General features: G+C 48.9%; 2 protein-coding genes across 4 annotated transcripts; one reads left to right on the top strand and one right to left on the bottom strand.

Moving 5' to 3' along the window:
- Positions 1–44: 44 nt before the first annotated feature.
- On the top strand, positions 45–22,153 carry iqgap3 (IQ motif containing GTPase activating protein 3). 2 transcript variants are annotated; one of them, XM_028013070.1, is made up of 38 exons: positions 45–209; positions 7,983–8,070; positions 8,149–8,305; positions 10,809–10,886; positions 10,969–11,045; positions 11,121–11,188; positions 11,317–11,430; positions 11,501–11,679; positions 11,756–11,834; positions 12,299–12,462; positions 12,546–12,633; positions 12,699–12,862; positions 12,945–13,105; positions 13,179–13,294; positions 13,364–13,527; positions 13,599–13,689; positions 13,797–13,964; positions 14,049–14,191; positions 14,709–14,879; positions 14,947–15,030; positions 15,464–15,535; positions 15,645–15,714; positions 16,861–17,069; positions 17,147–17,299; positions 17,385–17,548; positions 17,630–17,854; positions 17,921–18,061; positions 18,196–18,280; positions 18,523–18,755; positions 18,830–18,962; positions 19,608–19,710; positions 19,861–19,984; positions 20,057–20,144; positions 20,220–20,432; positions 20,500–20,663; positions 20,744–20,869; positions 20,940–21,048; positions 21,341–22,153. In XM_028013070.1, exons 1-38 carry the CDS (start codon positions 182–184, stop codon positions 21,452–21,454), a joined length of 4,908 nt encoding a protein of 1,635 aa, XP_027868871.1. In that variant the 5' UTR covers positions 45–181; the 3' UTR covers positions 21,455–22,153. The 2 variants fall into 2 exon arrangements, with proteins under 2 accessions (XP_027868871.1, XP_027868872.1); XM_028013071.1 differs by lacking the exons at positions 45–209; positions 7,983–8,070 and having other exon boundaries at positions 8,253–8,361.
- A 394-nt stretch (positions 22,154–22,547) lies between these two features.
- ankrd34a (ankyrin repeat domain 34A) lies at positions 22,548–27,886 on the bottom strand. Of its 2 annotated transcripts, none has more exons than XM_028013099.1 (2): positions 26,306–27,886; positions 22,548–25,922 (listed from the first exon to the last, which is right to left on the bottom strand). In XM_028013099.1, the coding sequence occupies exon 2, from the start codon at positions 25,844–25,846 to the stop codon at positions 24,251–24,253; it is 1,596 nt and encodes a 531-aa protein (XP_027868900.1). In that variant the 5' UTR covers positions 25,847–25,922; positions 26,306–27,886; the 3' UTR covers positions 22,548–24,250. The 2 variants fall into 2 exon arrangements, with proteins under 2 accessions (XP_027868900.1, XP_027868899.1); XM_028013098.1 differs by having other exon boundaries at positions 26,683–27,886.
- Between the last annotated feature and the right edge of the window lie 19 nt (positions 27,887–27,905).

The raw sequence follows: 27,905 nt of genomic DNA, 5'->3' as shown, positions 1-27,905 counted from the left end.
AGCGGCGGGAGCTTTCAAATCTCAGACAGGAAGTAGCTAGAAGCAGCGGTCAGTTAGCTCGGAGCGCTGAAGCTTGTTTTTCTGATTTAAGGTTTTGCAAAGACATTCGGGTCCAGTTTTATCTTCTGACCGAACCGGGAGGCGGTTTTTCACCTGCCAGAGGACAAAGAACCGGGACAACATGTCGGAACCAGCAGTAGGGAGCCGCTGTGAGTCTCTAAAAACCAGTTTGATTAATTTCTTGTCGTTCGTGGTTTTATTGATTTGTTCAAAATGTGGTTTTAGTGTTCATGGAATAACTTTATAGTTAGTTTCTGCTGCAACCGAATAAATGTAGCACAATTAAAACCCACAATCGCTGAAACACCAAGACTTAACTAAAATAGAGGGTTCTGGTCATTTGGCTCTGGTTCTGGTTGTGGACTCATGCTGAATATGAGCCTCTCGGACCATTGCAGTTCTATTCAGATCATGTTCTGTTGATTCATGTGTGTTCTTGATTGTGGACTGGTTCTGGTGCGTGTCTGACCGCCGGTCTGGGTTGTTTAGTGTTGGAAAGTTCGGTTCTTTTCAGAGAGCCGACTGTTTTGGCACAGCTCCCGATTCTTTCAGCTCCCAAACGTCTCACTTTTTTTTTTTGAACTTTTTATTTTCAAAAACTGTTTTATATCAACACATACACATGTCCACCCCTGTCACCACTCACAATTTACATCTTATTTACGCAGATTATTCCAGACATTTAACCCACACCAAGCAGACTGGCCGTACACCTCCATCTCTGCCAAAAGTCTTCCAGGGAATGTTGATGGAGGAAACAGTCCAACCGAAATACAATTCCTTCTGATAGACATTGGACCCGTTAAGAGACACTTATAGTCATCAACATCCATGGATATATACATTACAATAATTACAGTGATAGGGACAACAGTAGACATAATGATAACACAAACTAAAGCAATAAAAGTACACAAAGATAATAATACAAAATAAATCTGAACGGTACACAAACAAACAAATAGAGGTGTCAAGGTTACAATATGAAATTAGTTATAGGTCTCAATTTTGTTTCAAAGGTCTCCATCTTGAGTTGTAGTCTTGAGGTTGTTTTTTTCCATAGTGTAGACTTTTCTGATTCTATCTCTGTAATACTGGGAGGCCGTGGCCTCAACCAAGCATATGTTATACATCTCTTCGCAATCATAAGCAAAATTCTGATCAAGTATTTATTGTTTTTGTCAATCATGTCAGAGGTAATTATTCCTAAAATATAAACAGATGCATCCAAATAGATTCCTAAAATATTTTTTATATCCGTTTGCACCTCCTTCCAGAACTCGAGCACCTTCGGACAGTCCCAAAATATATGGGTAAAATCCCCCACCTTTCCACAATTTCTCCAACAAAGCCTAGATGTTTTACCATAATTAGATGTGATAACCTGGGTGTTAAAGTAACGCATCTTAACCTTCCAGTCAAATTCCCTCCATGTCAGGCTGTTAGTTAATTTGTGTCAACGTCTCACATGTTATCATCATTTCGAAGGCCTGTCACGATAAACGGTAAATCAATTAATGGTACGATAAATTAAAACTATCGACGTCATTTTAATTATCGGCATTATCGTCTCTTCCGGCCTTTTTCTCTTTCTGTTAATGACACCAAATGAAAAAAGGCTCAACTCCGGTGCTCTCCACTGACCCTCCCTTCCTCATTTCCTCAGTGTAAAGCCCAGCAAGCCCAGTGCACACTACGATCTTAGAGCTGTGCTGATTGTCGGCCCATTTTCAAAACCTGACAGACCAAACATTAGCCGACAGAAATCCTAGGTATAACGGTTCGATCGGGTTCGGTCCTGCCGTGTGGTGTCCAACAATGGGCACAAAATAATGGCTACAAGTCCAGTTAACTAATTTTAAAACCAGGCATTAATTAATGCTTTACTACAATCTACCTGCAATGCATGTGGCTAGTGTCAGCGTAAAGTCCTGAATGAATGAAAATCATTATAACCTGTTTATGTCACGTTAACGAAGAACAGCTGAAAAGTTACCGGGTTTATCAACTGCGGTAGCAATTTAGCTCCAACTCCTCCTCTTGTCATTTCTATATTCTTTGCATGTTGAATAAACATTAATGTTGTTTCCACATATCATCTCCAATGTCCGCTGGACTTCGGGTTGCGCCGTGTCAGCTGTTTGGGATTCCCCTCCTTAATTTACCCTCAGAAAGCAGGAGGAGAATCCGAGCTTTCTGATTGGCTACCTGTCACATTCAACAGGCTGCGTTAAGATCCCAGTCGGGGAAAAACCCTGATTTGGATCGGAGCGCAACGACGATCTACCGTAACACACCACACAATCTTAGAAAGACCAACGTTTTAAGATTGTTGTAAGGGGAAAAATAGGAGCAAAAATCATGTAGTGTGAATTATTGCATCAGGTAGTCGATGTGCCCGTCTTCTCTATTGTTAAGGAAAAATGATTATTTTCAGTGCTTAATACAGTTAATCTTACAACATGTGTAAAAGGTATAGTCAACACTCTTAGTTTGAACAGGGTTGTGTTAAGCATTCAAAATTAAGCCAGATGGGCAAGCACCCACAGCACAGGAGGCCATAAAATTAGCATTTTCCTGCAGGGCAATAAATTGAGCTTGGGGGAGAGAGACTTTAGATTTCACAGTCTCTGTGAAATCTAAAGTCAATCTCAGGTTGTTCTGTACCCAGAATGACCGTGGGGCCACGGGGGTCAGGGCGCAGCGGCTGCTCTTTTGTTTTGCCAGAGACCAGATGGTCCTTTGATCTTTGCCGTAAATTAGGGGGAGTTCCAAGTTTCTCTGAGTGCTTAAGGGAGTTTCCAGTTGGTCAACAAGAGGAACGCCTTGGGTGCATATTAAACAGAAAAAACACTCCTTACTATAAGATTTCGTGTCAGGAGAAAAAATTCAGAGAGCGGCCAACATTTTTGCTTTTTTCCATCGGCTCTCTCCAAAGACTCGTCTTTGCTTTTTGTTCGTCTTTGTTTTGTTTTTTGTCTGTCTTTGTTTCTATAAGGTAAAAAAATGCATATCTCTGTTCCTCTGCAGCTTTGTTGATTGATTCATGCGTTGCTTTGTATGGAATTAAACTCTGTGATTCTGTGACGTCAACACGTTGTTTCACTTTAGCAGCACGCCCCCGCTAAGCACCCGGGAGATTTAAGGAAGAGAGAGCCAAACGTTTTGTCCAAAGTTAATATTAAATTATTCTTCCTTAACACTATTTAAATCTAATTATTACTGAAGGGCAACATAATATACAGACTTAACAATCTTTTGGTTGTATGCAGTATTTATTTCCACTTTGGCTTTATGTTGTTTAGTTTTTATTCAAGTACATTTTTTGTTAATGGAGGCTGAGAATCCATTTTATTTTTGTTTTTGGTTGTTTTGTTGATCAGTTCCAGTGTTAAGGGTTCTTTTGAAAATAAAGTGTATCTATCTTTGGCAGGAAATCGCATGCATTATTACGTCATTTCCATTAAATTGGTGTAAAAAGGTCTTCAGACAATATTATCGTTTATCGCAATAATTTTTGAGACAATTAATCGTTGAGCAAAATTTTCTATCATGACAGGCCTAACATTAATGTGTAACATTAATTTAACTAGGGCTGTTGTAAACGAATATTTTAGTAATCGTGTAATCCATCTATTATTCTTACGATTAATCGAGTAATCAGATAAAAATTTTGATAAAATAATATATTGGTATATTGTCGACTTCAGAAGGTCTCCACCCAACCACACACCGCTCCTCATTAACGACAGAACAGAGGAGATCGTTAGCAGCACTGAGTTCCTGGGGCTTCACATTACAGACAATCTCAGCTGGACGACTCACATCACTTCACTGGTGAAAAAGGCACAGCAGCGTCTTCACTTTCTGAGACGAATGAAAAGGGCTTCCCTCCTTCACCCATCCTCTCCACCTTCTACAGAGGAACCATTGAGAGCCTGCTGACCAGCAGGATCTCCATCTGGTCTGGGAGCTGCAAGGCCTCAGACTGGAAGTCTCTGTGAAGACAGCGGAGAGGATCATTGGGACTCCACTCCCCCCTATCCATACCATTGCACACAGACGCTGCTTAGCCAGAGCAAACCAGACCCTCTCTGGCTCCAGCCATCCTCTCCATGGTCTGTTCATCCGCTTGCTGTCTGGGAGGAGAGTCAGTAGCATCCACTGCAGAACAGCCAGACTCAGAAATAGTCTCCCACTGGCCATCAGATTGCTCAACAATCCAATCACTAAAACTGTCTCAGACTGCTTGAAAATACTAAGTTATATATATTTAGCAATACATTATCATTTGTTTATTATGTAATTATAGGTACTCTTGTGTTGCTGTGTGTGCTCCGGTGGCCAATCCATAACATTTCATTGCCAGTTTTACTTATATTTCTTTGAGTAATGACAATAAAATAAGTCTAAGTCTATTGGAAAGTGCCGTTGTGGGAGGCGGCGCTGACACAAGGTGTTACTATCAGATATCAATATCAGTAAAATTTGTCATATTTGAGCTTCCCTAACAGTTACTTCTCTGTAATTTAGAAAACTAACCTGCAACAGTAACAGCTCACTTTCTAAGTTAACCTGAAGAAAAGATATACAAAAACCTGAAATTATATTCAATTTAATAATAAAGATACGCTTATAAAAAATGTCCATACTCCAGCTTTTCGTTTGTCTTCATCTTCAGTCAGTTTAATAGATGAACTGTCACCTTGCCCCATACCTGTCGAGCTTTGGGTTTGAGAAAACGGGAGATGCGGATTTGGGGACTTGGCTATGACGGTGGGGGGCAGGCGAGCGAACGAACGTAAGAGGGGAGGAAATAGACCAGGGGACGAACGTAAGAACTGGGGGAGCAATACACGATATTTCTGGCACCTTAGTTCGTCACACTCAGAAACTTGTCTACCAGCCATGAACTGCCACGACGCTCCGCCAGCCGTTTGTTCAGACCGGGATGATATGAAATTTATTGTGAGGTTCGTCCGTAAAGCTACACTTAAACTGTAACCATCAGCTACTCAGCCGCCCGCCGTGTTCAGTCTATCAGCTCACCTGTATTAATACCTGCAGCTCTTCCTGCCGTTCGCTCTGAAACAGCAGCTCCTGGAGGAGAAAGGCTGCCGTACTCCAGGCATGGCGCCAGTCATTTTAAAGATGCTTATTGGTCCCCCGAAAACAACAAAACCCCGGACATTATCATGGATCAATAAAATCCCCACGAGCCGAACTTGAAAATTGGACGTTATGATGATAACACTTAGTTTTCGTCAACAACTCAGAGGCGGAAGTGAGAGCTCTGTGCAACGCAAGTAATGGGTGCGCTAAATAATAAAACATAAATTGACAAAGCTTCGAGGTAGATACATTTTCCTCGAGGAATTTTAATAATTGAGATACTCGAATCATTCGAGGAATACTCTGCAAACAAGAGTATTGCAGTATTGCAAAACCATAATAAACCATATTAATTTATTATGTAATACCTTTATTACATAATGAATTATGTAATAAGACCAAGAGAAGACCAAGGAGCTTATCGTGGACTTCAGGAGGAACGCTGACCCACATCCACCCATCCACATTAAGGGGACAGTGGTGGAGCATGTGGACACCTTTAAGTTCCTGGGAGTCCACATCTCCGAGGACCTGACTTGGACGACCAGCTGCTCCAAACTCATTAAGAAGGCACATCAGCACCTCCTGTTTGAAAAGGGCCGGGAAAATCACAAAGGACTCCACTCACCCAGCACACACACTCTTTTCCCTCCTGCCCTCTGGGAGGCGCTACAGAAGCCTACGGACCAGAACCACCAGGAACCGGAACAGCTTCTTTCCCACAGCTGTCACGCTTTTGAACGCCTCCTGACATAAAACATAAACTATAAGGACTGTACTCCCCTATCCTCTCATACAACAATAACACATGGACTATCCTCTCACACACACACACACACACACACATCACGGACTGTTTTCTTCACACACACACACAATCTGTACATTTTATCTGCCATTATTTATCTTGTATTATATTATATACATATATAATCCATTCCCTAACATTCTTGTATAATCTGTGTATACAGCTCCAATATTTATATTTATATTTATACACAATATCTACACTGCCTGGCCAAAATAAAAGTCGCCACCAAAAAATGGTCACACTCTCTAATATTTTCTTGGACTGCCTTTAGCTTTGATTACAGCCCGCATTCGCTGTGGCATTGTTTCAATAAGCTTCTGCAGTGTCACAAGATTTATTTCCATCCAGTGTTGCATTAATCTTTCATCAAGATCTTGTATTGATGATGGGAGAGTCTGACCACTGCACCAAGCCTTCTCCAGCACATCCCAAAGATTCTCAATGGGGTTAAGGTCTGGACTCTGTGGTGGCCAATCCATGTATGAAAAAGATGTCTCATGCTCCCTGAACCACTCTTTCACAATGTGAGCCTGATGAATCCTGGCATTGTCATCTTGGAATATGCCCGTTCCATTTGGGAAGACAAAATCCATTGATGGAATAACCTGGTCATTCAGTATATTCAGGTAGTCAGCTGACCTCATTCTTTGGGCACACAATGTTGCTGAACCTAGACCTGACCAACTGCAGCAACCCCAGATCATAGCACTGCCCCCACAGGCTTGTACAGTAGGCACTAGGCATGATGGGTGCATCACTTCACCTGCCTCTCTTCTTACCCTGATGCGCCCATCACTCTGGAACAGGGTAAATCTGGACTCATCAGACCACATGACCCTCTTCCATTCCTCCAGAGTCCAATCTTTATGCTCCCTAGCAAACTGAAGCCATTTTTTCTGGTTAGCCTTACTGATTAGAGGTTTTCTTACGGCTACACAGCTGTTCAATCCCAACCCCTTGAGTTCCCTTCGCATTGTGCGTGTGGAAATGCTTTTGCGTTCACAATTAAACATACTCCTGAGTTCTGCTGTTGTTTTTCTTCGATTTGATTTGACCAAACGTTTAAGTAATCGCCGATCACCATCATTCAGGATTTTTTTCCGACCACATCTCTTCCTGGAAGACGATGGTTCCCCACCATCCTTCCAGTTTTTAATGATGCGTTGGACAGTTCTTAACCCAATTCTAGTAGTTTCTGCAATCTCCTTAGATGTTTTCTCTGCTTGATGCATGCCAATGATTTGACCCTTCTTAAACAGACTAACGTCTTTTCCACGACCACAGGAAGTGTCTTTTGCCATGGTTGTTTAAGAAATGAGGAGTTACTCATTGCATCAGCTGGGGTTAAATAACTTGTTGCCAGCTGAAAGATAATCGCCTATGCAGTACTTATCCAATAGGAGGCTTGTACCTATTTGCTTAGTTAAATCCAGGTGGCGACTTTTTTTTGGCCAGGCAGTGTATGTCTCTTGCTATAACCCCTTATAGTCCATACATACATAGTCTTGTACATCTGTAAATAAATATTATATCTCGTAGAGCACTTCTGGATAGATGCAAACTACATCTCGTTGCTTGTACTTGTGACAGTCTAATGACAATAAAGTTGAATTCTATTCTATTCTATAAGTTTGATGTGATTTTTGTGACGCACTTTGTGATTTTTATCAGTGAACTGTGCTGTACAAATAAATTTACTGAACTACTTCAAACTGCAGCTAGATGCTGCTTTATTTAAAGGTCTCGGTCAGATTTAGGGGTCTCCTCCTCACTGCTTCCTACCGACTGTGGGGATGGACTCACCTGGCCCCCCCTCTGTTTTCACAAAAGGTATGATCTCATATCCTCACGTGATTGGCCACAAGGCTGCTGTGCTGCCAATCAAAGCTTAGCTCTGCTGTGAGCGAGGTAGAGCCACTGAGAGTGAGAGCTGAGCGTCAAAAGGAAAAAATATCTTCTCCACTAGTCTCAGATGTGTTTTGTTCCCTTCTCCTCCCAGATGAGCGTCTCACAGCAGAGCAGATGGACGAGCAGAGGATCCAGAACGTGGCCTATCAGTACCTTTGCAGGCTGGAGGAGGCTAAAAGGTCGGTGGTCAGAACCAGAACTGGGCCTGGTGCGTCCATGTGGGGGTTTGCTCACTGGGACCCGTGTTTCCTGCCCAGGTGGATGGAGGCGTGTCTGGGGGAGGAGCTTCCTGCCCCGACCCAGCTGGAGGAGGCGCTACGTAATGGAGTCATTCTGGCCAAACTGGGTCAGCACTTCGCTCCGACTGCCGTGCCACTGAAGAAGATCTACGACCCAGAACAGTTCCGATACCAGGTTCGGTACTGGTTCTGTTCTGGTCCGGTCCAGAGACCACAACATGATGATCTGAGGTTTTTGTGTTAATAGTTCAGCATTTTACTGTGAATGTATTTCAACTAGGGATACAAGCATTAGCATGCTAACCCCTCAGGTCGCACACTTTTCAAATTTCCCATCAGCTACCTGGATTTCAGGATGATGGCCATTTTTCAAGATGGCGGACAGCTTAGCCCTTTAAACCAGTTAGTGCCATAAAATGTTTCCCATTTTCATGACTTGGATGAACTTTAAGTCACATCCTGTTTTAGTTCATGAAACGTTAAAGTGATAAAATGCAGCAGAATCAGAAACGGAGGACTCTGCTGTTAGCGAGTCTCAGACCAGGAAGGAGGAGAAGAAGAAGAAGAGAGACCGACATCTTAATGTTAGCGTTAGCTTCTGCTAAGTTTTTTTTTTTTTTATGTTTAGTGGCGTTGGCTTCTGGTAACTTTTTATGTGTATAGCAGATTAGCATTAGCTGAGGTAAGATTCTTGTTTGCTGATCAGTGAACTTAACTTTTTTTTGCCACAACTAGTTAGTTAACTGATAGTTTTAGTGCAAACATATGTATTTTCCATTGCAACCATGAGAAAAGTCCTCCGGAAAAAAGTCAAAATCAAGAAAATGTGTTATTTCTAAAATGTGTAGGTTTGATTTAACACTTAACGCATATATCCAGGTTTTCCCCAGAAAACCTGCTCAGCCCATCGGCGGTCCGCCAGGTTTTTGTATTAAAACATGTTAAGTTGGCAGGAAATGTAAAACTATTACTGGGTAATTACATGTTACAGTGAAACCATTTAAATCCACAGCTAGTCTTAAAAACAACAAATCAAAAAATACAATTGAGATGAATATCAATTATTTGCACTTCTGTTTAATCCAAATGAAGTCAGCGGCTCCATGAGGCCCCCAGGGCTTCAGGGGCCATAAATGCTGATATTTTAGCACAGATACATAAATGTAACATTTATTTATTGAGATGATCAAAGCTGCTAAATTTGATTTAATGGTCTCAGTATAAATTAAAAGATTTTAAATTGTTTAACATTTAAATTTAAGATTTTAAGGAGCTGGCAAGTTTACTTTGTAAAAGTCCAAAGAACAATATTCATCGTTGGATTGTTTTGTTACCATAGCAACAATCTGATACTGTGAGTTTAATCTATGAGTTTACGCCATTCATAAATAAATTTTAGTAAGCTACAATTACATTTGACTGCTCTGTCAATTAAACTGGACCCGCTATCCCAGACTTCACTAAATCCATCAGCATCAGAGGTGCTGATGGTTTTAGCAGCAAGAGGGGCCCCTAGGTCAGATTCTGCCCCAGGCCCCATGCAGCCTTGGACCGGCCCTGCAGGATGAGTTCAATCTGCTGCACTGATGATGAGCAACAAACTGAGATTTAATTTAATGCTAATGTGGCTTTAGTAGCTCTAACATTTTGTGTTCAGTTTTTAATAAGAGCCACAGAAACTGTTTTGGTTGCTGAAGTTTATGTTAAGAGTTTTTCAGATCTCTGCGCGCATTAACTCTGACTAAATATACAAATCATTAATATGGTTTGATGCTTCGTGTAACCGGAAAAATAATAATAAACTAATATAAAACCAGCGTGAAGCTCCTCACCGGCTGAACCTGCATGATGAGGTTAGCGCTGGTTCGTTAGCCGCTAACGCTCCGACCAACCGGGACACAGAAATGAACTTTACAGGGCAGACAGCGCCACACGCTGGGCAGCGAGTTGAGATGGAAACGCCCAACATCATTGTTTGTTCACAAATATAAATCATTCTCAGCGCTCCATCAACGTTCCTCTGAAAGCCACTAGAAGTTATTCCTGCGGTTCACATAGAGCTGCACAACCAGAACTAACACAGTTCGTTTTAAACTCCTACCTTGATGTAAATTTCTCCAAAGAAACATGATTCCTCGCAGGGATTGATGTAAATGTCCATACAGGTCAGCCTGAGTCCAGTTTGACTGAAAGGAGGATCTGTGCTGAGGTAAACTTCAGAAATAAAGCGACAGCGACGTGATTGGTCCGCTCTCCTGGCTTTAAATGCATAAACTATAATCTTATCTTTTAGGAATAAATCTGCTGCGCCAGTAAAACGCTCAGAGCAACAGAGATGCTTGCGATCCAGCTTTAACCCTTAGTCTGCCGGCGGGATTAGTGGGGGAAACCCTGTTCATCCAATTAGCGATTTTAGTGCAAAAATTACATTTTCATGGTAATGTTTCCATCTTGAAAAATGGGGCCCATCTTGAATGTTTCAGTGGCTAGCTGTTTTTCAGGTAAGCTAACCCCTATTGAATTATTATTGAATCATGCACCACTCGATCAGAAAACCCGGCTGTCATGCAGCCTCGGGTTTCTAAGAAGTTCTGGTTTCCGAGTATCGGTTCCGTCGGGATCCGGTCCAGAAACCGATCAGAACTGATTCCTCTAATCAATAACATTGATCTGTGCAGGCTGTGGGTCTCCAGTTTCGTCACACTGACAACATAAACCACTGGAGGAACGCCATGACGACCCTGGGCCTGCCAGCGGTCAGACAACCTTCACAGGATTGGTCGCTTCTTGGTCAGCTGATCAGCTTCACAACTCATGATTGGCTGTTCATGTTTCCAGATCTTCCATCCTGAAACTACAGACATTTATGACAAGAAGAACATGCCCAGAGCAGTTTACTGCATCCACGCCCTCAGGTCCGTCCGTCTGTCCGTCCGTCCGTCCGTCTGTCTGTCTATGGGCTCACCTGTCTGTCTCTTGTGTCTCTGCAGCCTCTACCTGCACAGACTCGGCTTGGCTCCTCCTATTTATGACCTCTATGGAAAAGTAAAGTTCACAGGTAAATGTTGACAGACAGGTGAGTGTTAGACTCGGGTGTGTTTTCCAGGAAGCATCAGCAGCCAGATTGAGTCTTGGTGTATATTTGGACCAATCAGAGAGCAACGTTGGTAACATGTGACTCTGCAGATGAGGAGATCAGCAACATGGAGCTGGAGCTGGATAAATACGGGATCCAGATGCCGGCCTTCAGTAAGATCGGAGGCATCCTGGCCAACGAGCTGTCTGTGGACGAAGCCGCAGGTAGGAGCGCTCCGATTGGCTGGCAGCTCCCGGGTAGAGGTACTGGTTTGACGCCGTGCTCCGTCCTCAGTGCACGCGGCCGTGGCGGCCATTAATGAGGCGGTGGACCGAGGGGAGGTGAGCGGCACGGCGGCGGCTCTGAGGAACCCTGCGGCGCTGCTCTGCGACCTGCAGGAGGCGCTGATGGCCCCCTACCAGGAGGCGCTGAGGGAGGCCAGGAGGAGGAAGGCGGAGCGAGCGGCTCATCAGGTCAGCCGTGATTGGTCGAAGACGAAACGGTGCCGTCCAATCGGCTGCTGGTTCTGACCCGCCTGTGTGTGAGCAGGGAGGCCTGGAGGACAGAGACATGTACGAGGAGTTCCTGAGCCGCCAGGAGATCCAGGAGCTCATCGGCAGCGTCAACGGTGAGAACACGGCAGACCGACCCGGACCGCCATCACAACAGGAGAGAAACGGGAAGAAAGACAACTTTGGTCAAAATAAAACAATCAGGAAATTTTCAGAAAATGGCAAAATCTGATATGAATAAAAACCAAGACATAATTCATTTCATCTGCAGTGATTTTCCCCCCAAAAAAACAGAATCAGTGAAGCACCAACATCCACCTCCTTCTTTTTACTGCGATTTACAGCAACCAGCTGCTAACCCAAAATATTTTTACCCTTTTCTGATTTGAACTGTTTTGAATTCTTAAGATATTTATATGAATAATTAATTACAATTAATTTAATTCAGTTCTAATTCCTGGAGTTACAAACTGGAATTAAGATTCAACTCAATAATAAATCACTTGAATTGGTCCTGCAGGGCCCTGATTGGTCCGATTGGTCCTGCAGGGCCCTGATTGGTCCTCCCTGTGTATCGCAGTGCGGTGTGCGGTGCAGCAGGTGGACGAGGCTCTGGACGCTGCCAATGAACTCTCTCTGCTTGCTGCGCTGCAGCGGCCATGTTTGGCCCTCAGGGGCCTCCGTGTCTCCAACGGTACCTGGTACCTGGATCAGCTGCTGGAGGACCGCCACCAGAAGGCGCTGGTATAAAACGCACTCTGACGTTCTAGGTCCAGATGTTCTGCTTCCCTGTGGCTCACCGCTCTGACCTCTGACCCTTGACCCAGGACCTGGGCTCCCCAGATCCTCTGGAGCCGGCCGAGCTGCAGGAGAGCATCGCTGCTGCCAACCAGGAAGCTCAGAGCGCCGCGAGACGTAAGTCCTGTTCTTGCTGGAGGAGACACCTGCTCACCCGTCTCACCTGTCCACCTGTCTCACAGTTGTCCTGGCGGTGCAGAGCGTCAACTCGTCGCTGCGGGGAAGCGATCCCAGGCGCACCGTCAGCTGCTTGATGAACTCTGACCTCCAGCTGCCTGAAGTGTTTCCAGCTGCGGCGGCGCTTTATCACCGGGAGCTACAGCTGCTGCAGAGACGCACCACTCAGGTAGACACACCTGGGTCCCACCTGGTCCAGCAGGAAGCGGCTCAGTTCTGTTGGTCCTGTAGCTTCTTGTTCTGTCCTCCAGGGGGAATTGCACCAGGAAGAACTGTTTGTTGCCGTGGAGATGCTGTCAGCAGTTGCTCTGACCAATCAGAGCCTGGAGGCGGGACATCTGCAGCAGTTCAGCTCCTCATTGGTCAGTCTGTCTGCAGGACTCTGTGATGTGGATAGCGCCCTCATGGACAGGTAAGAGCAGGTCGTCTACCTGCTGAGCTCCACAGCACCTGATGATGATGATGAAGAGGTCTGTGCTGGCCAGGTACATGCAGCACCTGGCAGGTGTGAAGCAGCAGGAGGGCGGAGCCATGCTCACCTGGAATCAGTTGCAGGAAGGAATAAACAGCGTGAACAGCTGCGCCGAGGACCAACACCAGCGTACGACACACACACACCATGCGGATGCACCAGGGGACTTCTGTTTACCTGTGTTTACCTGTGTGACAGAGCTCCAGGCAGTCGGCCTGATAAACGAGGCGCTGATGAGAGGAGACGTCCAGCAGCTGCTGTCTGCTCTGCTGCTGCCCTCTGGTGGCCTGGAGGACGTCATACCTGCCAACGCCTGCAGGTACCTGATGCTGCTGACCAGCTGCAGGCACGACAAAGCCCAGGTGAGCGCACAGGTAACAGGTAACCAGCGCTTTACTGAGGGATCCCCATCATTTTGCTTCTGTCCAATCAGATGAGCAGAGACCCAGGAGCTGAGCTGTGGTTGGCTGATATCCAGGAAGTAGTGAAGCAAGCCAATCAGCAGAGCCAGAACGCCCTGAAGCGTGAGTCCGATGAGAACCGCTCCCGATCCGCTTCGATCCCATCAGCAGAAGGCCTCAGGGCCCAGAACCTGCTGACCCACCTGTGTGGTTCTGACCCGTTCCTGCAGTGTGCCTGGCGGTGGCAGCCGCAAACCAGGCGGTAAAGGAGAACCGGGCCCAGCAGACGCTGCGGGTTCTGTCTCTGCCAGACCTGCAGCTGCGTGGCGTTCTGCCAGACTGCGCCGCGGCGTACCAGCAGGAGCTAAGCGGCCGGCTGGCGGACCGGATCCGTCCAGGTGAGGCCCGTCCAGGTGAGGCCCGTCCAGGTGAGGCCCGTCCAGGTGAGGCGTGGACTCTAGCGAAGGTTCTGCCGTGTCCAGGTGCAGAGCGGAGTCCATGGGTCCGGGTCCGGCTGGACGACGGGTCGTTTTATTACTTCCACCTGAGCCGGCTGGAGGGAAGCTGGGAGGTACCCGACGGCTTCCAGAACCGCGGCCGCTTCTTGACCCGGCAGGACATACAGGTGAAGGGGCGGGACCTGTAGCTGCACCTGGTCAGAATAAACACCTGGACTGAGCAGGAACCAACCCAGCCCAGACAGCATGTCGTTCCACAGCTAAACTTTAAGTTTGTTTTATAGCCAATCAATGAAGGCGGTCAGCAGCCAATCAGATACCTCCATCGTCCTGCTAGTGCTAACCTTCAAATAGGTACTAAAATGTGCCGGACCGGATCGCAGCGGTTAGAGGGGCTGACAGGATTCATGTCTAGTTTCAGAGGCTCTGATTGGCTGGACCATGCGGTTGGAAAACGTATCACTGTTTCATTTCAGTCATTATCAATAATTATTGGTTCGTTCTTTGTATTAGTGAATGAGCTGATGCTACCCAGCTAGCTTAGCTCGCCTCTGCCTCCCAGAATGCTGTGCGTTTCAGTAAAATTATGGAGTATTCTGGCTGCTGATGTTGATCGTGTCTGATAGTTTTTTGGTTTATTGCGAGGTGATTGGCTGGAGCCTGACTTGTTGTCGCCCCCTGCAGGAAGTAGTGAGCAGCGTTTCAGCATCCTACAACCGCAGCATTTTGTGGCGCAGAAGCGCCGCCCTTGTAGTCGGCCTGCAGGCGCACTGTCGGGGCTTCCTGGTCAGGCAGCAGCTGGAGGGTCGCCAGCGCTACCTGATTGGTCAGAGTGCTGCTGTGGTCGTCATCCAGGTGAGAGCTGCGGCCGCTCCCATCACCATCATCTTCATCATCATCACCGCCTCTCTCTGTTCTTCAGTCTCATTGGAGGAGGTTCATCCAGCAGAGGGCGTACCGCCGCCGGCTGCAGCTCCTCTACAGGAACTGGAGGTCCGTCGTCAAGGTAACCGATGGTTTTACCGCTCTTTGCCATCACAACATCTTCACTCGGAGACCCTCAGGTGAGACTGGGACTCACCTGGTCAGGGTTTCCCACAGTGTATTATAGGCCTGGCGTCCCGCCATGCTTTACTAGCCCCACCGCCAGGCTAAGCCTTTGTGTTTTTAGGAAAATAATAATAATTTTAAAAAGCCTTTTTTTTTTTTTTTTTTTCCTTTTTTTTCCCCTAAAGCCGGATTGCAAGCGTCTCTGTTGCTCTGAGCGGCGGCGCAGATTTATTTCTACAAGATAAGTTTATAGAAGATAGGTTTATAGTTTATGCATTTAAAGGTGGAGAATGGACCAATCACACCACTGGCACCTCGCGCGCAGGACACAGCGCTGGACGCTAACGTTAGCGCTGGACGCTAACATTATGTGGATCGCTCCTGTGCAGATCCAGGCGCTGGTGAGGATGTGGCTCGCCAGGAGGAGACTTCTGACCCGGCTCCGATTCTTCAGGCAAAATGTGAATTTCTGTGGTTCTAATCTGAACCCATACCAAACTGGTTCTGATCCAAACCTGGTGTCCAGGTGTGTGTGACGTCTCCATGGTAATGGTGTGACATCTCCCACAGGTGGACGCTGTGGTGAAGATCCAGACGTTCTTCCGGGCCAGCCGGGCCCGGAACCAGTACCGCCTGCTGGGTAGGGGTTGAATGACTTCATATTTCTTACGGTCGATTACAACATGATAAAAGTCGAGTCAAAGTAGACCAGTCGCGGTGACGTCATAATGACATAAGCGCAAAATGCTTCACAACAACTTGGAGGCTTTATCAGCTAAATTATCTATTATGCAGAATTAAAAGAACAAGAAACGGATCATTATCACAAACTTTTTTGTGAGCAGCGGAACAAAGTCGGGTCTGACTTTTTTTTATTTTTTTTCCCAATCACCGGCTGATGCTGATGATCTCTGGAGAGCTGCAGTATCACACAGTCAAATTATCACACTGACCACCATGGTGCCTTTGGAGCATCACAGACCAAACTTATTATGACCGGATCCCGTTTGGTTACAGCTCCGCCCGACGCGCAGCAGGACGCCCCGCTGATCAGCAGCGGCTCTCTGAACCGACATGCAGGCGGCGGCAGAAATCGCCTCCATCAGATCCTCAGGATGAAGCTTTAACTTCGTTTCCAGATGTTGTCAAATAATATTTTTATGAGCGTAAAGCTGCCAGGTTAGAAGCTTCAATACGCAGAGTGACGCTGATCAGTTGGATGGATAAAAAGCCCGACATCATGACGCCTTGTCCCACATTACTCCGGAAATCTCTTTTGTTAAAGGATTTTTTCGGCACTAATTTATTTGACAGCAATCTGACTGTAAGGGGGAGAGAGAGAGGGAGAGGGGGGTGGGGAAGCGAGGAAGAGAGAGAGAGCGGGGGGCAGAGAGAGAGAGAGGGAGAGGGGGGTGGGGAAGAGAGGAAGAGGGAGAGAGAGAGACCGGCCCAGCGACCCGAAGACGGGAGTCGAGTCGGACTCCAGATACCTGGTCTACAGTCTCTATATGCTCTATACTCGCTAACCGCTGGGCCACGCTACAAAACTATTGGTAGCCTCTGCTGAAATTTTCAGTTTCTCTTTGGTAAATTATTTAAATTTTTATACAATTTGAGCTTTGTGACGAACTCATCTAGTTCACCTCCTTTCATTTCCTTGGAAAAATTAGTTTTGTCACGTGATTGTGATTAGACTAGTTGATGCAACTCCTACTGCTGGGTGAGTTCACAGTCCCTGATTGGTCGAGCCGCTGACCATCACTAACTAGCTCCACCCTCTCCCCAGTGCGTTCGGACACGCCCCCCATGTCTGTGATCAGGAGGTTCCTGCGCCTGCTCGACCTTGGAGACGATGACATCAGAGAGGAGGCGGAGCTTCTGCGGCTGCGGCAGGAAGTGGTGCGGAGCATCCGCGCTAACCGGCAACTGGAGGCCGACCTCGACCTGATGGACCTGAAGATCGGCCTGCTGGTCCGGAACCGGGCCACGCTGCAGGTGGGAGCTGTTCCAGGTTCCGACCCGCTTTGCTGGTTCCGTCCTGCTTTGCTGGTTATGACTCGTGCCTCCAACAGGAAGTGGTGTCCCACTGCAAGAAGCTGACCGGGAAGAACAAGGAGCACCTGTCGGACCTGATGGACATGGAGAGAAGCAAAGGGCTGAAGGCTCTGAGCCGCGACCGCAGGGAGAAGCTGGAGGCCTACCAGCACCTGTTCTACCTGCTGCAGGTGAGTCCGGCCTGCTCCGCCTGCCACATGTGAGTCCGGCCTGCTCCGCCTGCCGCAGGTGTAACGGCGTGTTGCTCTGCTCCAGACGCAGCCCCTCTACCTGGCCCATGTGATCTTCCTGATGCCGCAGAGCCGCTCCACCTGCTTCGTGGAGATGCTGGTCTTCAGCCTGTTCAACTACGGCTCCGACCGCAGAGACGCCTTCCTGCTGCTGCAGCTCTTTACCGAAGCGCTCCGATACGAGATCAGGTAACATCCTATGATGTCATCTAGCACCTGTCTCAAGGCTGTGACGTCTCTCTGCCCCTGAACGCAACTGTGTGTTGTCAGACTGAAGGTGGAGCAGCCGCAGGAAGTGATTACCGGGAATCCCACCGTCATCAAGATGCTGGTGAACTTTTACCGGCAGGCACACGGTCAGAACGCTTTGCGGGACTCCCTGGGTCCGGCGCTGCGGGACGTCCTGTTGGACCAAACCTTCAGCATCAGAACCGACCCGCTGGAGGTCTACAAGACCTGGATCAACCAGACCGAGACCCAGACCGGACACAAGAGGTGAGACACCGAGGACAAGGTCATTAGGTCACCGAGGGGCTCACCTGACCGGCTCCGTCCCTTTAGCTCTCTACCCTACGAGGTTTCTGCGGAGGAAGCCCTGTCCCACCCGGAAGTCCAGCGAAGAATCGACATCGCCATCATCAACCTGAAGAACCTGACGGACCGCGTCCTCAAAGCCATCACCTCCAACCTCAACAAACTGCCGTAGGTCCCCAACTTCCTGCTCTCTCCTGTCGCCGTCCACCCACAGCCTGACATCCTGTTACTTATTTTTGCTGATTGATTGCTGGACAGTTTGAATCGAACAATTTCTGATAGCTGGTCTCTGTTGATGGCAGGTATGGCCTACGTTACACAGCCAAGGTTCTCCGAGACGCCTTGAAGACAAAGTTCCCTGCGGCCAGCGAGGCCGAGCTCTACAAGGTGAGTCGTACTGGAATGCTCCCAGTTTGACTGGATCATGACTGAGTCTCTTTGGATTTAAACCTGTTCAGAACTAAATAATCAAACCTTCAGAACAAAATCTGGATGTTCAGCTCAGGTTGGTCTGGATTGAACCAGGCCAGAAGAATCCTCAGGATGTGGCACCGATGAATTTCTAGAACAGATTTCTAGTTCTACTGTCCGTCAGTCTGGCTCTCCTCTAACCGGGATGCTCCCTGCAGATTGTGGGAAACCTGGTGTACTATCGCTACATGAATCCGGCCATCGTGGCTCCAGACGGCTTCGACGTGGTGGACCGGTCGGCCGGATCCGCCCTGCAGCCGGAGCAGCGCCACATCCTGGGGTCCATAGCCCGCATGCTGCAGCACGCCGCCGCCAACAAGCACTTCCACGGAGACGGCTACCACGTTCACGCCCTGAACCAGTACATCACCCAGACCCACGGCAGGTTCAGGTACAGACGTCGGAAGCCTTGGGTCAAAGGTCAGGGGAGGCGTTGCTGATTGCCGCTCATGTTCTGCTGGACAGGAAGTTCCTGCACAGCGTCTGTGACGTTCCCGAACCAGAGGAGCGGTTCAGCATGGACGAGTTCTCTGAGCAGCTGATCGTCAACAGACCCATCGTCTACATCTCCGTCAGCGAGTTGCTCAACACTCACAAGGTGAGCCGCAGCAGAACCAAGACTCTTTGGGTTCAGAAGGTCCGTGTGGTTCCGGGGAGGCGCCACTGAGCCGACGCTAGCCTAGCCACGGCTAGATGGGCAGAGTGCTAGCTAGCTTTGGTGTTGCTAGTTTTCTGTGTTTGACGTTATATTTGAGTCTGCAGTGAGACTGATGAAGAATATTGTTGGTTTCATCTCAACGTGTTCTTGCTGCTGCCTTTCTTAAAGGGGCAGTTTCATGTTTCTACATCATGTTACAGACCAGGAGGGTTGCTTTGGGGTTTGTTTTTTTTCCATTCATGTTGAGGAACCCTTTGGTCTCTGTGGCAACCATTTGGGTCGCCATGGAAACCATGTCTAAACACTTGGACTTAGCCCCGCCTCCTGAGATGCAGTTTCCAGTCGGTCCAGGTGCAAAAGCATTGTTGTGATGACTTCCTGAAGGCAAAGCATCAGAAAGAGTAGCAGCTTCTTAAAGAGACAAAGGCCCAATTTCAAGACATTAAACTATGAAGTTGAATTTCTTTTAAATCATGTCTTGTTTATGTAGCACACACTGGCTATAAAATGACTCCTGGAGGATTCATAGGGTTAGGGTCGCTTTAAGACATTAAACTCCTGGACCTGCTGCCTCCATCTCTGCAGCTGCTGCTGGAGCATCAGGAGGTTTTGTGTCCCGACCCGTCGGACCCGCTGAGGCTGATCCTGAATGACCTCGGACCGGTTCCCTCCCTGCAGGAGCTCAACGGTACCGCTACTTGCTGCTGCTGTTTGGGTTTGGGTCGGGTCAGGCGGCAGCATAGTGTTGTACAGGTGTAAACTGGTCCTCCTGGGTTTGGATGTTGGACCCAGATGTTGGCACCTGCTGGGACGAGTTTTTGGGGTTTTTGATCCTCAGGTGAGGCGTCGGCTGATCCAGGGTCAGAGTTCAGTAGGATGGAAGTTTCTCTGATGCTCACCAACAAATTTGATGTTTTTGACGACTCTTCAGACCGACCGGACGTCCGAGGACTGCTGCTCAGGTAGCTCTGCCTCACCTGTCCAGGTAGGTCAGCACGTTGTTCTGCTCTGCTCACTTGTGGTTCTGGTTTCAGCACCAAGCAGCTGATCATCGACGTCATCAGGACTCAGCCAGGCGACTCTCTGAGGGACATCCTGAAAACAAAGACCTCGCCTGACCAGGTGACGCTCGCCTCACTGGGGCGACGCTCGCGTCACCATGTGACGCTCACCTGACCGGGTTCTGTTTCCAAACAGGAAGTGTGTCACAATTGGCTGGTGCAGCGCCGGGCGCGGCAGGACGCTCAGACCCCTGAGAAGATGAAGAGGAACCCGTCTCTGGTCGCCAACGGCAACCTGAGCCTGGAGGAAAAGAAGAGGAAGATTGTACGCAGCCTCCGCCGCCTGGAGGCGCTCGGCGTTCTGCGGCCGCCGCGGGCCGAGGAGCAGCTCCTGCAGATGGTTGCCAAGGTAACAGCCTGACCAGAACCGGCCTGAACCGGTTTCGGCCCGGACTGAACCCAGTTTGTCACTCCAGGACATCCGACAGCAGCGGGTGCGTCGCCAGCGGCGGGGGGCGGAGCTTCACAAGCTGCAGCAGACTTTGAGCCGCCTACAGGAGAAGAGCAGCTTCCACTGCCAGCAGGTCGAGTTCTACAGGCATTACATCACTTCCTGTCTGGACTACCTGACCACCGGCAGGTGAGACGACTCGCCGCACTTCCAGAGACCCGATTGGTTCTCGGGCCCCGACGGCCGCGTCATCGGTTGTTCTGTTGCAGCAAAGGGACCAAAAGGAACGCAGCAGAGAGCAGAGGGAAGAAGAAGCTTCCTGCTCTGAGCTACAGCGCCGCCCGGCTGCAGGAGAAGGGAGTGCTGCTGGAGATAGAGGACCTGCCGACCACACAGTGAGGCGGGACGGGGGAGTGTGACATCACCATGACATCACCACCACCCTGACCTTCTGACCTCTTCCAGGTTCAGGAACGTCGTCTTCGACATCACACCTGGTCCAGAGACGGGAAGCTTCAGCGTCAGCGCCCGTTTCCTGGGGGTCCAGATGGAGGACTTCCTGCTCCGATACCAGGTACCACCAGAACCCGGTCAGAACCAGAACACAGGCCAGGTCTGCCTGACATTAGGAAAACATCTCAGATTGAACAATACGGCGATGTTTGCTCTCAACCTCTTCACTTCCTGAATCTCTTTACGAGTTTCAACAACTATATTGACCTGAATATAGAAAACCTGAATAGAAGCTACTAACTTTCATTGTGGGATTCATGTTGTGGAGTGGTAGCGACCCAGTGCTGGTCTGCCTGGTCCTGGTTCTGGTTCGGTGGACCTGCCTCGCTCCAGCTGCTGTGTTTTGTGCCCAGGATCTGCTGCAGCTGCAGTACGAGGGCGTGGCGGTGATGAAGATGTTCGATAAAGCCAAAGTCAACGTCAATCTGCTCATCTTCCTGCTCAACAAGAAGTTCTTCAAAAAATAAACCAACGAACTCTCTCTCTTCTCTCTCCTATCTTTGTCTGGTGTCTCACTGCTTGTTGCCGTTTTGTCTGGAGTGAGACATCTGTTCTGCACTACTATCTGTTGTTTTAAATGTGCCTCAGTATGTATCAGAGTGAGGCTTCTTTTTTACTCCTATCTCTATTTGTCACTGTTTGATCAGAGTGAGATGTCTGTTCTACACTATCTCTGTTTAAAATGGACCTCAGTACATAACAGAGGGAGGGTTCTGTTTTACTTCTATCTGTTTAAGCGTTTTTTTAAACACTCCTTATTAGTAAACTTTAAGCAGAGTAAGTCATCTGCCCAAACACATATCTTTGTTTTACATCACACTATATTATTTTGATCCATAGTAATGCATCCTGCTTTTACTGATCTTTGCACTTTAAAGTTTCCACTGGTGCATTTGAGGACTTGATCAGAGTGAGCCATTTCCTCTTTCGCACCTATCTGTGTAAGCTACGAGACGCCAACATCGGATGCAAGCTGAAGCTTTATTTTGAAAATCTGATCCAGTTCCTGCAGAATCGTGTGTGGGCGGAGCTTAGTTCAGTTGGACAGATTTCATTGGTCACTTTAGTGATGAATACGTTTTTGAGTGGTGATCTGTAACTATGATGTCACTTCCTGTCTAAAGGAACATTTTAATCTTTAATAAACGTCTTTATGTTTCTCAGTTTGTGGTTGGGTTTGGGTCATTAGACTGCCATGTTCTGAAATCATTCTGCCGGTTTCCTACCCGACCCAGAAGTCAGTGTTTAGTTGGATGAAAGTGTTATTTTCTAATTGTTGATGTGGAAGAACCGGGTCTCCGTCCATCAGAACCTCGATGCATCAGCTTGTCGGGAGCAGCTTCCTGTCCTTCATCGGCCGGACAGCAACATGAGCTCTTCTTCAGAGAACATGGAGGAGAATCAAAGTTACCCCAAACATTTACAGAACCACGGCGATCAGAACCGGTACCAAGTCCTCCTGGGACAGCCAATCAGAAAACATCTCTAAAACCGTCTCGTACGATTTGGTCCTCACACATTTTCCTTCCACTCAGTTTTCCATCCATTACAGAAAAGTTCTGGATTAAAGTACTTTATTTACTGGCTTGATCTGATTTTCTCAGAACCTGAACTTCAGGTTTCAACTAAACCAGAACATCTACATCACAGGTGTCAAACTGCAGTCGCTGTCCTGCAGGTTTTAGATGAGCCTCGGGTACAAAACTCTGGAATGAAACGGCTTCATGACCTTCTGGGGTGGATTGGTTCTCCAGAACCTTAATGACCTCATTATTCTGTTTAGGTGCTGCAGCAGAGGCTCATCTAAAGGTTTCAGGGCCTCCAGGACTGGAGTTTGAGACCCTGATCCACATTAACTGAAACAGTTCAAATATAGATTATTTGATATCAATCTGGAATAAGTCTGTAAAATAACAGTTCAATTTTTTCAGTTGAATCATTAAAATACGGGTCAGATTTAGTTTGAGCTTAGCCCGAGCTGCAGATGAAACCTGACTTGAGATCCGTGAACCTGCAAGAGACCTGTTGCTGAATCTGCTGTGACCACCAGGGGTCAGTCTTTGCACATTAGCAAACCGTTCAAATGAGATCTGAGCATTCAGTTTGTGACGTGCAGCAGGACAGAAGCGCCACCTTCAGGCTGATTTAAAGTGTAATTAACAGAAAGCAAAGCTCCGCCCCCTGACAAATTTATGAAAAAACCACCATGTGGGTGGAGCCAAGTGGGGATGAGGGAGGGGTTAGCACTAATGCCAGCTGAGTGACTGGAACCAACAGGAAAAATCAGATGCAGTAGCCACCCTTCAACCTAATGAGGGCAGCACTGAGACGGTTTTAGACAAAAAAATATTGCAGAATTAGTCAAATTTGCATGAAAATGTCTGTACAAAAAAATAAGACAGGACTCTTAAGAACCGGTTATAGAGAGTATTTTGGGGTTTAGTTACTCTGTCTTGGTTTGAGGTTGTTAAAGAAAAAGTTCTTGTAGAGTTTGGTTCTGTGCCAGAAGTGCCTCCGGTCCTCAGGGGTCAGGGTTCACCTCGCCTGCATCAGACTCTCCTCAGGTTCTTGCTGAGATCTGCAGAAAACCTGGACCAGAGTTCTGGTTCTGAGCGGTTCAGTACCTTCCCTGCAGTCACGCAGCCTCTGATCCTGGTTGGGGAGGTCCTGAAGATCATCCACGTCAGAGAAATCGACCCGGTTACATTACAGGACCGGTTCTGATCCAGAACACAGTGATGTGAGGAGGTTCATTCAGTTCTCCATACTTTGGATGGTGTGTCTTTCGAGGACCATCCCTAACTCTCTGAGACGCCCCCACACCTCAGCAGAGATACCACCAGAATCCAGGGTTGACCACTGGCTGGATCTTGGAGGGTTTGGTCTGAAAAGTTCTGGTCCTGTAGGAGCCACTGTGTGGCTCCAATCAGAACCTCCTCTGCCCTGTGACTTGCCTGGAGGTTCAGGATCTGCCTGGTTGTCAAGTCTCCAGCACCAACATATCGTCATACAGGACCATCTCTGAATCAAACGCACCTCCAAGTTGATGTTTTAGATGGGGAAAAGCTCTGATTCTCCACACTGGTACCACTCTGGTGGCTGCAGGGAACATCCCATTGGATCAGAACCATCCCTTCGACCCAAACCTCAGTGAACAGAATTGATCCAGTCAGGTGGTGTCAAACAAAGCTCACCTCAGTCACCAGGACCTGGTGTTAGCTGGGACTCAGCAGCTACCCATCATGCTTTGTTGCCTCCTGTCATCAATCCCCATTGGACTCAACCACCTTCTCAGCCAGGATCTCCTGGAAGGTGGAGAGCTGCTTCATCTGCTCTGTCTGCATGGAGTGCCTCCTCATCAGCTTCTTCTTCATTTTGGATTCGGGGCCCCGCTTGGGAGATATTGGGGCCATGGGGACCAGGATCTTGTGTCCGCTGTGAACGGGGGAGGTGGGTTTTCCATTGGCTCGAATGTCAGGAATGGGTCTGTGGGGGTTGATGTTGAGAGGAGGCAGGAAGCCGGGCCTAGTGTGGGAGATGTGGTCCAGCAGCAGCGTCCCGGAGCCGCGGCGCTCCAGCAGACCTGGGGGCCGACGACGCACAGTGATGGGCGACACCGAGTTAGGAATGTTCTCCAGAGACTCCCTGGATGAGCTGGTCACCAGGGACAACGGGGAGGCATTATACCGTCGCCGTTCCACTGACACCCGCCCAGAGTCCGGCGATCCAGGGATGGACTCTGGACAAAGATGAGTGTCGGACTCGTAGTGCTCCATGCGGCTCAGTTTAGGGTGCACCAGGAGCCGGATAGCCCCAGGCCCCCCGGCGTTCTCCTGGGGTTCAGGGGCGGTGTTTCTCCGGTACAGGATCTGGTGCTGCTGCACCTTGTCGGCCCAGGACGTGGCAGAGAGGCCGGTGCAGTCCTCGGAGCACGACCGGTCAATGGGTTTGGGAGAGCAGGGGTCATGCGTCTCGATGCTGTGTCGTCGTGACAACCGAGTCCGGACCGGCTCCGAGATGGATAGACCGTTCATCTCAGCGGTGGCTCTGCTCAGATCGCTGCTGCCCTCTTCCTCCAGACCCGTGTCCAGCCGGTCCGGAGGAACTCCGCTCAGCACCGAGGGTGCCACCAGGCCCCAGGGCTCCGAGTTCAGCCTCTTCAGGAGCTTCCGAGGCGGGGGCCGCTTCTCACCTGGAGGCCGAGTGGAAGGCAGTGGTAAGGCCGAGGTGAGCGCAAAGCTGAAGATGCCCTCCTGGCCATTGGTCCTGTCCCCTGCAGGTGACGCAGTGCCGATCTCCACTTCTGAAGGAGACATGCAAGCAGGGGACAGTTTGTCCACGATGCTAGGTGAGGGTGGCGAGTTCAGGTACTGCTTGGTCTTCTTGGTGCCCGACGGAGATGTGTCAGTGGTGATAATGATCACCTCCTTGCCCTTGGCCTTGCAGGCGTCCAGCAGTACCTGCAGCGTGTCACGGTCTCCCCTGTTGATGGCGTGGACCAGGGCGGAGGCACCGGCGTAGTCTCTGAGGCTGGGGTCTGCCCCGTTCTCCAGCAGCAGGGTCACCACCTCTCGCCCTGCCTGCTCGGCGCAGGCATGCATCAGCGCCGTGCGGCCGCTCTTGTCTGGGATGTTGGGGTCAGCGCCTTTCTCCAGCAGGTAGCGGACCATCCTCTGGCGGGTCTGTGGGTCGTCATAGTTCCCCAGGCAGGCAGCGGAGATGGGTGTCTCTCCCCGTTCGTTGCCTTCGTTGATGTAGGCTCCGCCCTCTAGCAGCAACCGGGCGAGCCGCAGCTTTCCCTGGAACACAGCTTTGAGGAGAGCGTTCCCCTCCGTCTGCAGGGGCCCTCCATCTCCCATGATCCTTTGCCTCCCTACACCTGCCGTCCACTGGAAGCTCGCTCAAGACTGAACATCCTCTCTGAAGTCACATGACCTGCAAGAGAAAAATCACGGAACTTAGACATGAACATCTGGAGAGACAGAGAAGACTGCTGCAGTCTGATTGGTTGGAATGATCCGTGACATCATCAGATGGTGATGCAGGAGCATCTCAGCTGCTCTGCAGGTCCATCATCATCATCATGAGATGATGGTCCTGAATGTCTGAGCAGCTGATCTCATTTGATACAAGTCATGCACTTCGGCCACAGAGGGCGCTCTGTTAATTAACACTTTACAGCAGAATTTCTTCTTCTGCTTATTACAGAACAAAGTTAGTCCATCCATCCAACATCCATCCAACAAACTATCCAACCGTTCATCCATCCAACGGGTGTTGCCATGGTAACTGTCTTTAGATCATGACTGGTCTCTTACTGGTCAGACTGGGAGTTGCAGTATTGATCCGGGTTAACACGCGCCCTGTCCTGCGTGTGTTCATCAGTCACCAGATGATGATGATGATGATGAAGCTGTGAAGGAATGCGGCGTCACCGTTGCTACGTCACCGCGCCACTCTGACGCATCACTTTCTATATTTACTCAGCGCCTGCACGAGCGCGTGCATTGACCGCAGCAGCGCGCGCACTCACGCACGCAGGGAGGAGATGGACGGTGTTTCTTCATCACCATTTCAACATTTGCACGAGCAGAACCACGGGCACGCGCCCACTGTTGCAGCTGATGATGAAGATGAAGGGGGTGACGAAGATGAAGAAGGACGGAGGAATGAAGAGGAGGAAGGCTAGTCTTACCGCAGCTGAAGAAGCGGCTTCCTCCTCTTCCTCAGCTGGTTCCGACCGACTGACGGAGCCGCTGCGCGACTCTTCTTCCTCCTCCTCCTCCTCCTCTTCCTCCCAGCCCTAATTAACCCTTAGAGCTCAGTCAGATCTGAGCTGATCAGGAAGCAGCCTTACTGTCTCCATAGCAACACTCACTTCCTGGTGCCTGCCGAAGACTTCTGGACCAGGCGCGGAAACATCCAGAACCAGAACTCAGCAGAACTGCAGTTCCCTCTGCGTCCAGCAGGGGGCGGCGCAGGGAGCGAGTGGCAGCAGCAGAACCACCTGATTACCGACGCGCGACCATCGGATCGTCTGTCCCGTTTGGAGTGCGCCTCCAGGTGGCAGCAGAGAGCAGCGATGGGCCAGATTGAGGTCTTCCTGGATCCAGTTCTGGTTCTGACCCGGGTTCTGATGCTCAGCCTGAAGAACTGAGGAGTTAAACACCTGCTGTTGACCCAGGATTCCTGTGGCAGAACCAGAACCAGAACCTACAGCCGGCAACGCCAGCAGAGGTTCTGTCAGGTTCTGCAAAGATGACAGCGATGGAGAGGCGCCCCCTGCTGGCGGGGAGTCAGATTCCAGCTGCCTTCAGATGGGATGTTGAATCCTGGAGGGAAAGTTCTGATCCAGATCCAATCAGTTGGAAGGAGGATCAGGATCCGATCAGGACCTGTAGGTCACCTGGACAAAGCGGGTCATGGATCACCTGGTGATGTCACAAAGCACTGGAGCCCTCGGACTGATGGAACGTCGACCTGATCACTGAGCTGCTGAAGTTAAAAATAAAATACTGCAGAACACACACACACACACACACACACACACACACTGTTGCTATTGTAGAATCCCAGTTTCTATGGCAACTGGAGCTGAATTCCTGCAGAAGGTTCCCACAGTGACACAAACCTTGCTGGTCTGGAGCCGCAGAGGAGAACCTGCTCCTCTTCCTCCTCAGACAGACTGGGGACAGAATGGAGACAGACTGGGGACAGACTTCGGACAGAATGAAGACAGACTGGGGACAGAATGGAGACAGACTGGGGACAGACTGGGGACAGACTGGGGACAGAATGGAGACAGACTTCGGACAGAATGAAGACAGACTGGGGACAGAATGGAGACAGACTGGGGACAGAATGGAGACAGACTGGGGACAGACTTCGGACAGAATGGAGACAGACTGGGGACAGAAT

Source organism: Xiphophorus couchianus, chromosome 3, assembly GCF_001444195.1.
Source record: "Xiphophorus couchianus chromosome 3, X_couchianus-1.0, whole genome shotgun sequence".
NCBI classification, from domain to species: Eukaryota; Metazoa; Chordata; class Actinopteri; order Cyprinodontiformes; family Poeciliidae; genus Xiphophorus; species Xiphophorus couchianus.
Note: the sequence above shows the minus strand (reverse complement) of the source record. Positions and strands in the feature narration are given on the sequence as shown.

Coding starts and splice junctions, on each gene's coding strand:
- iqgap3 (XM_028013070.1), top strand. CDS start 182: ATGTCGGAACCAGCAGTAGGGAGCCGCT. Junction 18,281..18,522: donor GCGAGGCCGAGCTCTACAAG/GTGAGTCGTACT, acceptor TGCTCCCTGCAG/ATTGTGGGAAACCTGGTGTA. Junction 19,711..19,860: donor CTCCCTGCAGGAGCTCAACG/GTACCGCTACTT, acceptor TTTGATCCTCAG/GTGAGGCGTCGGCTGATCCA.
- ankrd34a (XM_028013099.1), bottom strand. CDS start 25,846: ATGGGAGATGGAGGGCCCCTGCAGACGGAGGGGAACGCTCTCCTCAAA.